At 46.2% G+C, this 13,847-nt stretch overlaps 1 protein-coding gene across 1 annotated transcript; it reads right to left on the reverse strand.

The window, feature by feature from the left end:
* Positions 1-3,189: 3,189 nt before the first annotated feature.
* Positions 3,190-5,635, reverse strand: GPR150 (G protein-coupled receptor 150). Its single transcript, XM_037902506.2, has one exon. It carries the CDS (start codon positions 5,425-5,427, stop codon positions 4,135-4,137), a length of 1,293 nt encoding a protein of 430 aa, XP_037758434.2. The 5' UTR covers positions 5,428-5,635; the 3' UTR covers positions 3,190-4,134.
* Positions 5,636-13,847: the final 8,212 nt, after the last annotated feature.

A 13,847-nucleotide genomic window follows, 5' to 3' on the forward strand; every position in this document is an offset into this window, starting at 1 on the left:
CTGTTTTCAAAATGTAAGCACTTTTCTAGGGAGAACCATGTTTAAATGTCATTTTCTAGGAAGGAACTAATCCAGTTTTAAATGGCACAGAAGGAACTTGTCTGGCAGGATCTATTATTATTACTGGTTACTTGTATCGCAGTAGCAGCTAGACACCTCAACTAAAATCAAGGCACCAATGTATAAATGCATAGCAAGCAGGGTGGATAAAAATCAATGATTTTTTTAAAAAATTAAAAATTGGATTTTTTTTATTTAAATCAGATTTTTTGGATAAAATACTTTTTGAGGAAAAAACTTATCTAAAGATAGTTTTAATTAAGTAACATTATAAAAGATATCTCACCGTGGAACAGGGATTATAAATTCTAATTCTATAGTATGAGACAATATGTTCATGTAATGTTTAAGAAAAGTTTTGCAAATGAGTTCCAAAAATTCATGGATTAGGGACCCAATCTTATGGGGTTCCAGGAGCTTCTGTATAGATTATTTAGGTTAATCTTTCTATCTACCCAGTGGGACTCAGTGCTCAGTCTAGAAGATACCATCAGAGATGCTTGGTTTTGCCGTTCTCAAACTGTGGATTTGTGTCTCCAGAGGTAACATGCTTGTTAACAGCAAAAATGTTTTTAAATAAATAAATAATATATAGAGGTGAGAAATAACAGACCTCAACTGTATTGTCTTTCTGTAAATTTGTAAATACAGAGTCAATCCCTTATCTCTCTCTAAAACTGCAAAGTTTCAAAAAGTTCAACGAATAGAAGATTATTGGGGGAGGAATAGATCTGGACAAGGAGAAGAAGTCTGGAGATAAATGTGAGAAATGAGGGACATATGCTTGTTTTGTTAAAATATTATATGTTCGGTGTTGAAGAAAAAATCCAGAATACTTAACGCTGTTGTTTTAGTTAAATAAAACAATTTAAATGTCTGTCTGGTGATGTTCTCCTCCTAATACAGCATGACAAGAAAATCCTCCAAATATTAATGATTAACCTGTTGAATTGGAGATAGTTCACCTCCCAATGACTTCATAAATATCTGCTTCAATTACCTTTGGTAAATGAAATAACCAATCATTCATTTTCTGATATAGCTCTAAAACTAATCTGAAAAGTTCTCAAAATAAATCACTGTTTAAAAATGTATAGTGTGTACCTTCTAAAAATAAAACCTACATCTATCTCCGAGTTGTGAAGAATATGTTTTAAGGTTATAACAACCAACAAGAATGCACTTTTATGTAGAAATCCATGATTAAATCGAGTCTTCCTGACTAGTGATTTAAATCATGAATTAATTTAATCATGATCAATTTGATTTAAATCAAATCCACCCTGATAGCAAGAGATGGTCCCTGCATGAAAGGATACACAATCTAAAGGGACAAAACAGACAACAGCAAACAGAAATACACAAAGGTACAGTTACTTGCTCAAGGTCACTCGGAAAGTTGGTGGCATGGCCAGGAATAGAGCCCTGGTCTCCTAAGCTCTAGTCCAGTGCCCTATTCACTGGACCATGCTATTCTATTGTGCATTATGAAATTGCCTAGGAGGACCAAGTAACAGTTCTGTAGAAAAACCGATGAAATTGTGAACACGCAACTGGAATCCCAGCATACATTAGCCTTTCCCCCACTAGAACTTCCCACTGTGGCTAACACCAGTGCAGCTCCACAGGTGAGAGCTCAAGTGTAGATAAACTGCCACCGTTTTTTTTAAACAATTGCATGATTTATATTCCATATCAGCAGCATTAAACAGTGTTAAATGTGGCAGTTGGAACCTTGTCTATATTAATGCTCCCACCATCATTACCATCAACAGAGCTGTGTAGAGTGGCCTCCTCATGAGCAGGCGTAGCATAGCAGCTCTCCTTCATTCTGGCACCCTCTGCGGACATTCATGATGTTAGTCTCTCTTCCAGGGAAAAACAGGCCCTCCCACTACGCCAGATTCCAGCCCCTGGACTCTATAATTAGCAGACAAAGTCAGTACAGTCCCACTCTTTGCTGCTGTTTCCTTTGTCTTCTTCTTACCCAACCTCTCTCAGGCCATCTTCCCCACAACTTCTGTGGGTTGACCCTTCTTTCAGGGCTATGATCCCTGGCTTATTTTTCCCTCCCCAGGTTTCCTCCCCACCACCTCTTTGTTCCTAGGAAATAACTACACCATCTCTTACTACAGCCCACTTCTGCTCTCAACTTCCTGACTTTCTGTTAACCAGCTTGCTCTTACCAAACTGGCTTCATGATCAATTAAGCCTAGTTCTTCTTCCAGGAGCAGCCAGGTAACATAAATAGCCTCTTAGGCCCACATTAATCCTTTCAGGGCCTGTGTGAGGTTCACACACCATTACAGGCCATTTATGTGGTAGCAATAATGGGAAGCATTAGGAAGGAAACAGACTAGATACAGCCTAAACAAGTTAAAACTTGTGTTCAAAATTACCACCTCTTGACCCCAGCAGTATATGAATGTGACTTTAAGGCTTCTCTACACTACAATTCCAATGAAGTTAGGAGAACCAGTAACTATGTAGCTCCCAGTTGTAGCATCAGTGGGACCTTCCAAGTCCAATTATGGAATACTGTTCAGGTTCCATCTACAGGAATCAAGTTGTCACTATGTAAAAGGACAACCCTTGTTATCACTAGGTCTCAGAATTCTGTTGTAATTATAGTAAAGATGGAAACCAGTTCTAGCATGTTAGTAGTGTTGATGTATATACCAGATGTATAATGTGCTATATGATATACAATTAACATTCAACTCAATAGGAGTTTTACCTAGCTATCTGAAAACAAGATTTAGCCCTGTGTTTCACTTTCTTTGTAGTGTGAACAGGGCCCAAAAGGGCATCTAGAAAATATTCAATTAGCTACATGGGTATTTGCCAAATCCTAAACAATAGGAGGGATGGAGCCAATTATCTCATCAAATGAACTCTATATTACTGTTCGTTAGGCAGACATATAAAGAAATTTTAGAAGACCTTTGTCTTTTGCAAGGTGTGTTTTGTACATGTAGATTTCCATTACACCGTGCCCACACAACCCACTGACTCAGTCTTCATTGCCGATTATTAACACATTCAGCAGCTTATCCTAGAGTCCAGCCAGATTGAAACAAAATGGAACCATTACTTTTACATTGTTTCTTTAAACAAAATGTCACTTCATATACTCATTGATTTTATTTACAAATGGGCTACCACTAAGTCCACAGAGTGCAACAAAAAGATTCAGAAGGCTTTGTAAAGGTTACAAATATAGAGCTATTCATATGTACAACATTCAGTCAGTTTGCATAGCAACAGCAGCCCTGCTGATTTTTGCACTCTTCTCCTGTAAAAAAAAAAAAAGACTGAAAACACAAAGGACAATGCTATGGTTAAGGACATGAAAACACACCTCATAATACAGAACCCTATCCTGGCTAGTTTTCAGGAGGCTTTCAGCTAAAGGCTTTCCGAAATTCCTTCCTGCCTATACATATCTGTATATAATTATAAAGTACTGGTGCTCTTTTGAAAACCCTATCTTTGAGCCCCACATCCCTAAGGAACAAGGAGGCAGCTACTTCAGTTGTAATAAAAATATTAAAGATGCAAAATACACAGTTCAGCTTCTATAAACCACATTACATCTAGTCATCACATGGCTACAAAAAGTGATGGAATGAGGCTTGTTCCCCCTGCTTGGTTAGGGAATTGAATTTCCGTCATCCCAGGAACACAAAGATCAGTATCTTGGGAGCATTTTGAACATGTAAGGAGCCTCTCATCAGAGGACGTTAACTTTAAACCCCATCTTTGTCGTTATTCAAACTCCGGAAAAAGAAAGAAGGGAAAGTTGGAGAGATGATTGAGAGGAAGGGTATGGGAGAGAAACAGGAAGAAGTGACACAAGAGAAACTTGGCAGAAAAGTAATGGGAAGAGAGAAAGGCGTGCGCGGGAGTGACTGGGGGAGGGAGGTGACAGGTGAAAGACAGGCTGGGGTGATGACCGGGCACTGGGCCAAGGAGGATGTTAAACGATATCGTTCTCTGCCCTCGGTGGCCTGTTGCTTGCTCCTGCTGCGGTGGGTGCCGCTTGGCGGTGTCCCCCGCCCCGAGGAAGGCTGATTAGAAGCCGCTCTCGCAGGCGGAGGTGTCCTCAAGCTCCCGGGAGTCTGAGCCGGGTGGCGGCGGAGGGGTGCAGAAGGCGGCGCGCTGGGCTCTGGGGGGCGGCCCGTCCTTCGGGCGGTGTCGGTGCTGGGCGCGGTGGTTCGGCCGGCGGCGAGGCTCCCGCTCTGGGCCGGGGCAGCAGCAGGTCGGGCCGGGCCCCGCACTGCAGAGGCTCCTCTGCAGACGGCGCGCCCAGGGCCGGTGGCTCTGGAAGAGCAGATAGGCGTAGGGGTTCAGCGCGCTGTTGGTCACCGCCACGATGCCGAGCGCGGCCCGCGCCTCCCGCAGCCCGGCCGCGGCCGGGGCCTCCCCGCCGGGCCCGAAGGCCATGCTGAGCTCCAGCACGAAGCGGGGCAGGCGGCAGAGCGCGAACAGGGCGATCAGCACCAGCGTCAGCTGCAGCGTCTTCACCCGAGCCCGGGGCATGGGGCAGCTGGCGGCCGGCAGCCTGAGCAGCAGGGGCCGCGCGGCCGGCAGCCCCAGGCGGCGGCGGCCGCTGCCGCCTTCCCCCCGCGCCGCCGGCGGCTTCTCCTCCTGGGCGGCCCAGAGGGCGAGGAGGATGCGGCCGTAGGCCCAGCACAGCAGGCTGACGGGCGCCAAGAAGCCGGTGACGGCCCCGTACACGCCGTAAGCCTGGCCGTGCCAGCGCGGGAGCTGCTCGAAGATGCTGAGGCAGCGGCTGCCCCCGGGGCGGGAGGCGAGCCTGAACACGAAGGCCTGGGGCAAGGCGAGCAGCAGGGCCAGCAGCCAGCCCAGCGCGGCCAGGGCCCGGGCGGGCAGCGGCGGGTCCGCCGGCCGCCTCACCACGTGGTGCCGCTCCAAGGCGATGAGCACCAGCACGTTGGACGAGGCCAGGAGGCCAGAGCCCTGCAGTAGCTTAAGCAGGCGGCAGGCGGCGTCCCCCGCCGGCCAGGCGGCCCCCAGCAGCTCTGCCGCCAGATGCGAGAACAGGGCCAGCCCGCAGCCGTAGAGATCGGCCAGCGCCAGGTGGGCGATGAGGAAATCCATCTTCCGCCGCCGCCGGCCCCGGCCGCAGCAGCCACAGCAGCAGAGGCGATGCAGCACCAGGCAGTTGCCCAGCAGCCCCAGCAGCAGGATGGCGGCCGCGGAGATCACCCGCACCTGCCGGCCAAGGGAAGGCCAGCGCCGGTCCCCGGGGGAGGAGGAAAGATTCAGGCTCCAGCCTGGCTGCAGGGCACTCGAGAGGTTGAGTTCCGGGGAAAATCTGTCTAGGCTGAAAGGATCTTCCATGGCTCCCCGCAGAGCCCGAGCAAATGGGGGGCTGGAGTCTTGTGCAGGGCAGTCCCGGGGTCCCAGGCTCTCAGCGGCCCGGTCCCTGAACGCCTCCCGGCTCGACTCTGCTCTTTGGGATACAAACTTTCTTGGGAAGCAAGAGAAAGGATTGCGCTACTGATGAATGCGCTTCCCGGCGACATATATAGGGGCTTTGCCTGTCATCTGGCACACAGAGAGGGTGGGCTGTGCATGCACACCGCAGCGAGCACGCCTATTATCTCCCCCCACCCCCCGAACCAAACAGCCAATTTCTCCCATACCACCTACTTAGGAACGTCTTCCCCAACCAAGCAATTAGCTTCTCACCCCACCCTAACAAAGCAACTATAGTACCCCCCCCAACAACACAGTATCCCCACCCCCAGATCCAATCGCAACCATCTCCCCGCATCCCTGCAGTTTAGCAACCATCTCAGTTCCCAACACCTGAACCAAGCAACAGTCTTCCCCCCCACCCCATCCCAAAATGAAACAGGTATGGCCCTCACACGGCCCATACAATCGCCCGCCAGCCTCCATCTCCTCTCCAGCCCTTAACCAAAGTCTTTATTAACGTACCGGCGGTGAACAGATCCGAGCGCAGTCCGAAGTGCCCGCAACACACCTTCACGCTCTCGCTGCCCTGCATCACCCAAAGCCATTTCCACCTCTGAGGTCTGTCTCGGGACTCTGCAGTAAGAGGAAGGGAATCTCGGACGGAGACAGCTCAGGCATCTGACCCGGGTTTTTAAACTGCGGGGCAATTTCAACAATCTTTCATACCAGACAAAATAAAAGGATTCTCAGTTCTGGGCTGTGTGTTGTTATTACACAGCCCCTGAGCGCAGCGTAAACAGGAGGAAGTGCTAAAGAAATCAGAAGTAAAGGGTAATGTGGCATCTTGTTTTAATCAAAACAAAATGACGCTAAAGCTGTTCAGGAGTCCCATTTATCAGAAATCAGCCTGTTGAGCGCTTGCATTCTGTAGTTAGTGTCGTTTCCTGATGAAATACCAATCACCACCACATTGTACTTCCATGGCAATGCTTTGTTCAGGCATCTTTCAAAATATTTTCTTTTTTTCAACAGCAGCTCCTCCCCTTGGTATGATATGAAGTATTAACCTAGAAGGGTAGGAAATTGAAAGGTTTTATATAAATGAGCCATTACTCATGTGAACTGGTTTGTGTTTTGATTCAAAGAACAAATCTCTCCCTTATACCCAATCTCTTTTAATAAAATTTCCACCAGATGGCACTTGGCTGCAGGGACGCCTCCATTCAACATAAGATAAAGTGACTCAGAAAATGCTAAAGAAAGGAGCCAAGTTCTTCATAAACTATTGAGAACAAACCAAATAACACAATCAGTTTAAAGTAAAAGGGGGAAATAACTTTCCTCCTTTTGACTCAGAGTTTTTATTTAATCTAATTGACAATACCTATAGCCTTTTGACTCTCAGAGATGAAACTAATTGCATCCTACAAGAGCTGGGAAATTGTGGGTTTGGGATGGATGTCCACACTTCGATAACTAGATACTGTCTTAGGAAATCACAACATTTTTTCAGCATGTATTTAGATTTTCATTGGTGCCCTGATCCCATCCCCTGGGTGCTATTCATAGAGATGGGTGTACATATTTCATCACCTGAAAAATAGACTTAAAGCTCTTCAAAGATAGACACAGCCACAAACAACATTTGGGGCCAAGTGAAAAAAGAAATGTCCTTTCAGTCATGAGGTACCATCCATTTTCTTTTCAAAGTACATGAAAAGTAAAACTCTCGAATAAACAAGAATAGCACTATCATATTTGAACCAAACATCTTCTATACTTACACTACCCACATGACTTTGATTCACTTTAACCTGATAGTCAAAGGACATAAAAAAAATATTGTAGCTATGCTGCAGAAGAACACGGTAATCAAGGGTCCTATCGTATGTGGGCCACTGACTTCAAGGCCTGTTGAGGACACTCCACCCATCACTCATCTGGCCCCCAGTGAGAGAAGGCTTCGAGTAATTCAGCTGTACAGTATCCAACCAGGCATCAGGTGCAAACTGCACTTGGAAATAGGAACCTATCTAAGACGATTCTGCAAAGAGCAGGAAAGGGTCTGAGCTGGATGAGCATCCCAATGTGAGAAAATGCTGTGAATTATCAACCATAGGAAGATCCAACCTGTCCCAGTCAGAAGGAAAGTTGTCCACTTGTTTGCTCTCAGGTGCGATTCAACTAGTTAATTTAACTGACAGTAGCTTTGCTTCTGTTATTTCCTGTACATGTAGTACGTGGTTAATGAGACAGTCAAATGCTCTTCAGGTTCGGTGACTGTAATTAAGGGGTATGTTCACAGTTAACTCAGAAGCCCCTGGGAGGAAGGGGTTGTATAATTAACTACCTCCTCCTAGTTGGATGATAAATTATCTGTGAGCATATGACCTGTGAGAGGTTACTGCTACCTTTCTGTGTTGAGGAATGTATTACATGTACACCGCTGCTCTATCGGGGCACTAAATAAATAGTTTTCGAACATTTCAAATATATACTGTACCAGTAAAATGATAAGACATTTATTTGGCTTTGTAAAATGTTTAGGTGTAATTAAAAATAACTCATTAGTAGATCAGTACAAAACTTATCAGATGCATATATGGAAATAAAATGGCCTTGTATCAAGGAGTATTACCAATTATGGTAAAAGAGCTCACTAGTGTGCCAACTTTTTAAAAAAGGGGGGTTTGAAACCATTACTGTCAGGAGATTTCCCACAAGATCTGGATCTGTAACAAGCAGGCTGGATTGATTTAAATAAAAGGGATTTAAAGCACCATTTTCAATCCTGATTTAAATCAGCAAGCAGGAAACTGTGACTAAAAACATGGATTTTAATCATGTTTTGCATTTTACTTTTAGTTTTTTCCTAAAGAAAGGTTGATTCTCGTTAGTTGGTAACCATTAAAACATGTTGATTTGCAACTAAATATAGCCTTTATGCTAAATTTGGTGCTTCTTTTTTCTAACTAAGAGTATACACTATAGTTATACACATTTATTTAAGCAGTTGTATAGTTTAATTTACATTTATTCAGATACTTAATTTTTGCATTTTTATTGTATTAGAAAACGGTGAATGATCCATTTCTTATTATTAGATGATTATTATTAGAAGCCTGGGAAACAAGCAGGGAGAACTGGAAGTCCTAGCACAGTCAAGGAATTATGATGTGATTGGAATAACAGAGACTTGGTGGGATAACTCACATGACTGGAGTACTGTCATGGATGGATATAAACTGTTCAGGAAGGACAGGCAGGGCAGAGAAGGTGGGGGAGTTGCACTGTATGTAAGGGAGCAGTATGACTGCTCAGAGCTCAAGTATGAAACTGCAGAAAAACTTGAGTGTCTCTGGATTAAGTTTAGACGTGTGAGCAACAAGGATGATGTCGTGGTGGGAGTCTGCTATAGACAACCGGACCGGGGGATGAGGTGGACGAGGCTTTCTTCCGGCAACTCACGTAAGTTACTAGATCGCAGGCCCTGGTTCTCATGGGAGACTTCAGTCACCCTGATATCTGCTGGGAGAGCAATACAGCGGTGCACAGACAATCCAGAAAGTTTTTGGAAAGTGTAGGGGACAAGTTCCTGGTGCAAGTGCTGGAGGAACCAACTAGGGGCAGAGCTCTTCTTGACCTGCTGCTCACAAACCAGGAAGAATTAGTAGGGGAAGCAAAAGTGGATGGGAACCTGGGAGGCAGTGACCATGAGATGGTCGAGTTCAGGATCCTGACACAAGGAAGAATGGAGAGCAGCAGAATATGGACCCTGGACTTCAGAAAACCAGACTTTGATTCCCTCAGGGAACTGATGGGCAGGATCCCCTGGGAGAATAACATGAAGGGGAAAGGAGTCCAAGAGAGCTGGCTGTATTTTAAAGAATCCTTATTGAGGTTACAGGGACAAACCATCCCGATGTGTAGAAAGAATAGTAAATACGGCAGGCAACCACCTTGGCTTAACAATGAAATCATTGCTGATCTTGAACACAAAAAAGAAGCTTACAAGAAGTGGAAGACTGGGCAAATGACCAGGGAAGAATATAAAAATATTACTCGGGGATGCAGGAGTGAAATCAGGAAGGCCAAATCACACTTGGAGTTGCAGCTAGCAAGGGATGTTAAGAGTAACAAGAAGGGTTTCTTCAGGTATGTTAGCAACAAGAAGAAAGTCAAGGAAAGTGTGGGCTCCTTACTGAATGAGGGAGGCAATCTAGTGACAGATGATGTTGAAAAAGCTAATGTACTCAATGCTTTTTTTGCCTCTCTTCACAAACAAGGTCAGCTCCCAGACTACTGCACTGGGCAGCACAGCATGGGGAGAAGGTGGCCAGCCCTCTGTGGAGAAAGAAGTGGTTCAGGACTATTTAGAAAAGCTGGACGAGCACAAGTCCATGGGGCCAGATGCGCTGTATCCGAGAGTGCTAAAAGAGTTGGCGGATGTCATTGCAGAGCCATTGGCCCTTATCTTTGAAAACTCATGGCAATCATCCGAGGTCCCGGACAACTGGAAAAAGGCTAATGTAGTGCCCATCTTTTAAAAAGGGAAGGAGGAGGATCCGGGGAACTACAGGCCAGTCGGCCTCACCTCAGTCCCTGGAAAAATCATGGAGCAGGTCCTCCAGGAATCAATTCTGAAGCACTTACACGAGAGGAAAGTGATCAGGAACAGTCAGCATGGATTCACCAAGGGTACGTCATGCCTGATTAATCTAATCGCCTTCTATGATGAGATTACTGATTCTGTGGATGAAGGGAAAGCAGTGGATGTATTGTTTCTTGACTTTAGCAAAGCTTTTGACACGGTCTCCCGTGTCAAAGAGGAGAGGAAAGTGATCAGGAACAGTCAGCATGGATTCACCAAGGGCAAGTCATGCCTGATTAATCTAATTGCCTTCTATGACAAGATAACTGGCTCTGTGGATGAGGGGAAAGCAGTGGATGTGTTATTCCTTGACTTTAGCAAAGCTATTGATACGGTCTCCCACAGTATTCTTGCCAGCAAGTTAAAGAAGTATGGGCTGGATGAATGGACTATAAGGTGGATAGAAAGCTGGCTAGATCATCGGGCTCAGCGGGTAGTGATCAATGGCTCCATGTGTAGTTGGCAGCCGGTATCAAGTAGAGTGCCCCAAGGTTCGGTCCTGGGGCCAGTTTTGTTCAGTATCTTCATTAACAATCTGGAGGATGGCGAGGATTGCACCCTCAGCAAGTTTGCAGATGACACTAAACTGGGTGAGTGGTAGATATGCTGGAAGGTAGGGATAGGATACAGAGGGCCCTAGACAAATTAGAGGATTGGGCCAAAAGAAATCTGATGAGGTTCATCAAGGACAAGTGCAGAGTCCTGCACTTAGGACAGAAGAATCCCATGAACTGCTACAGACTAGGGACTGAGGGGCTAGGCAGCAGTTCTGCAGAAAACGACCTAGGGGTTACAGTGGACGAGAAGCTGGATATGAGTCAACAGTGTGCTCTTGTTGCCAAGAAGGCCAATGGCATTTTGGGATGTATAAGTAGGTGCATTGCCAGCAGATCGAGTCACGTGATCGTTCCCCTCTATTTGACATGGTGAGGCCTCATCTGGAGTACTGTGTCCAGTTTTGGGCCCCACACTACAAGAAGAATGTGGAAAAATTGGAAAGAGTCCAGCCGAGGGCAATAAAAATGATTAGGGGGCTTTAAGCACATGACTTATGAGGAGAGGCTAAGGGAACTGGAATTATTTAGTCTGCAGAAGAGAAGAATGAGGGTGGATTTGATAGCTGCTTTCAACTACCTGAAAGGGGGTTCCAAAGAATCATAGAATCATAGAATATCAGGGTTGGAAGGGAACTCAGGAGGTCATCTAGTCCAACCCCCTGCTCAAAGCAGGACCAATCCCCAATCAAATCATCCCAGCCAGGGCTTTGTCAAGCCTGACCTTAAAAACTTCCAAGGAAGGAGATTCTACCACCTCCCTAGGTAACACATTCCAGTGTTTCCCCACCCTCCTAGTGAAAAAGTTTTTCCTAATATCCAACCTAAACCTCCCCCACTGCAACTTGAGACCATTACTCCTTGTCCTGTCCTCTTCTACCACTGAGAATAGTCTAGAACCATCCTCTCTGGAACCACCTCTCAGGTAGTTGAAAGCAGCTATCAAATCCCCCCTCATTCTTCTCTTCTGCAGACTAAACAATCCCAGTTCCCTCAGCCTCTCCTCATAAGTCATGTGTTCCAGACCCCTAATCATTTTTGTTGCCCTCCGCTGGATATTTTCCAATTTTTCCACATCCTTCTTGTAGTGTGGGGCCCAAAACTGGACACAGTACTCCAGATGAGGCCTCACCAATGTCGAATAGAGGGGAATGATCACGTCCCTCGATCTGCTCGCTATGCCCCTATTTATACATCCCAAAATGCCATTGGCCTTCTTGGCAACAAGGGCACACTGCTGACTCATGTCCAGCTTCTCGTCCACTGTAACCCCTAGGTCCTTTTCCGCAGAACTGCTGCCTAGCCATTCGGTCCCTAGTCTGTAGCTGTGCATTGGGTTCTTCAGTCCTAAGTGCAGGACCCTGCACTTATCCTTATTGAACCTCATCAGGTTTCTTTTGGCCCAATCCTCCAATTTGTCTAGGTCCCTCTGTATCCTATCCCTGCCCTCCAGCGTATCTACCACTCCTCCCAGTTTGGTATCATCCGCAAATTTGCTGAGAGTGCAATCCACACCATCCTCCAGATCATTTATGAAGATATTGAACAAAACCGGCCCCAGGACCGACCCCTGGGGCACTCCACTTGACACCGGTTGCCAACTAGACGTGGAGCCATTGATCACTACCCGTTGAGCCCGACAATCTAGCCAACTTTCTACCCACCTGATAGTGCATTCATCCAGCCCATACTTCTTTAACTTGCTGACAAGAATACTGTGGGAGACCGTGTCAAAAGCTTTGCTAAAGTCTAGAAACAATACATCCACTGCTTTCCCTTCATCCACAGAACCAGTAATCTCATCATAGAAGGTGATTAGATTAGTCAGGCATGACCTACCCTTGGTGAATCCATGCTGACTGTTCCTGATCACTTTCATCTCGTGTAAGTGCTTCAGGATTGATTCCTTGAGGACCTGCTCCATGATTTTTCCGGGGACTGAGGTGAGGCTGACTGGCCTGTAGTTCCCAGGATCCTCCTTCTTCCCTTTTTTAAAGATTGGCACTACATTAGCCTTTTTCCAGTCATCTGGGACTTCCCCCGTTCGCCACGAGTTTTCAAAGATAATGGCCAATGGCTCTGCAATCGCATCCGCCAATTCCTTTAGCACTCTCGGATGCAACTCGTCTGGCCCCATGGACTTGTGCACGTCCAGCTTTTCTAAATAGTCCCTAACCACCTCTTTCTCCACAGAGGGCTGGCCATCTACTCCCCATTTGCGATGCCCAGCGCAGCAGTCTGGGAGCTGTCCTTGTTAGTGAAGACAGAGGCAAAAAAAGCATTGAGCACATTAGCTTTTTCCACATCTTCTGTCACTAGGTTGCCTCCCTCATTCAGTAAGGGGCCCACACTTTCCTTGGCTTTCTTCTTGTTGCCAACATACCTGAAGAAACCCTTCTTGTTACTCTTGACATCTCTTGCTAGCTGCAGCTCCAGGTGCGATTTGGCCCTCCTGATTTCATTCCTACATGCCCGAGCAATATTTTTATACTCTTCCCTGGTCATATGTCCAACCTTCCACTTCTTGTAAGCTTCTTTTTTATGTTTAAGAGGATGGATCTAGACTGTTCTCAGTGGTAGCAGATGACAGAACAAGGAGTAATGGTCTCAAGTTGCAGTGGGGGAGGTTTAGGTTGGATATTAGGAAAAACTTTTTCACTAGGAGGGTGGTGAAGCACTGGAATGGGTTACCCATGGAGATGGTGGAATCTCCTTCCTTAGAGGTTTTTAAGGTCAGGCTTGACAAAGCCCTGGCTGGGATGATTTAGTTGGGGATTGGTCCTGCTTTGAGCAGGGGGTTGGATTAGATGATCTCCTGAGGTCCCTTCCAACCCTGATATTCTATGATTCTATGATTCTCTGGCTTGTGCACTGCTGCCTCACTCTAGGTGTCCACCTAATTCCTTGAGCAATCCCTGAACTGTGGAATACAGGCAGATAAACACCAATCTCGCATGCAGGGTCCAATCCACTTGGCATACTCAGAGGCTGCCTGCCTAGATCAGGGCCCATTCAAAATCTGTCCGGAGGAAGAGGTGCCACTGCTGTCACCCACCTTATAACTTTTAGCACAGTGGGTAGAGCACTTAACTGGGATGTGGAGACCCAGATTCAGGTTCCCTCTCTGCCTGAAA

This window comes from Chelonia mydas, chromosome 5, assembly GCF_015237465.2.
Source record: "Chelonia mydas isolate rCheMyd1 chromosome 5, rCheMyd1.pri.v2, whole genome shotgun sequence".
NCBI lineage: Eukaryota > Metazoa > Chordata > Testudines > Cheloniidae > Chelonia > Chelonia mydas.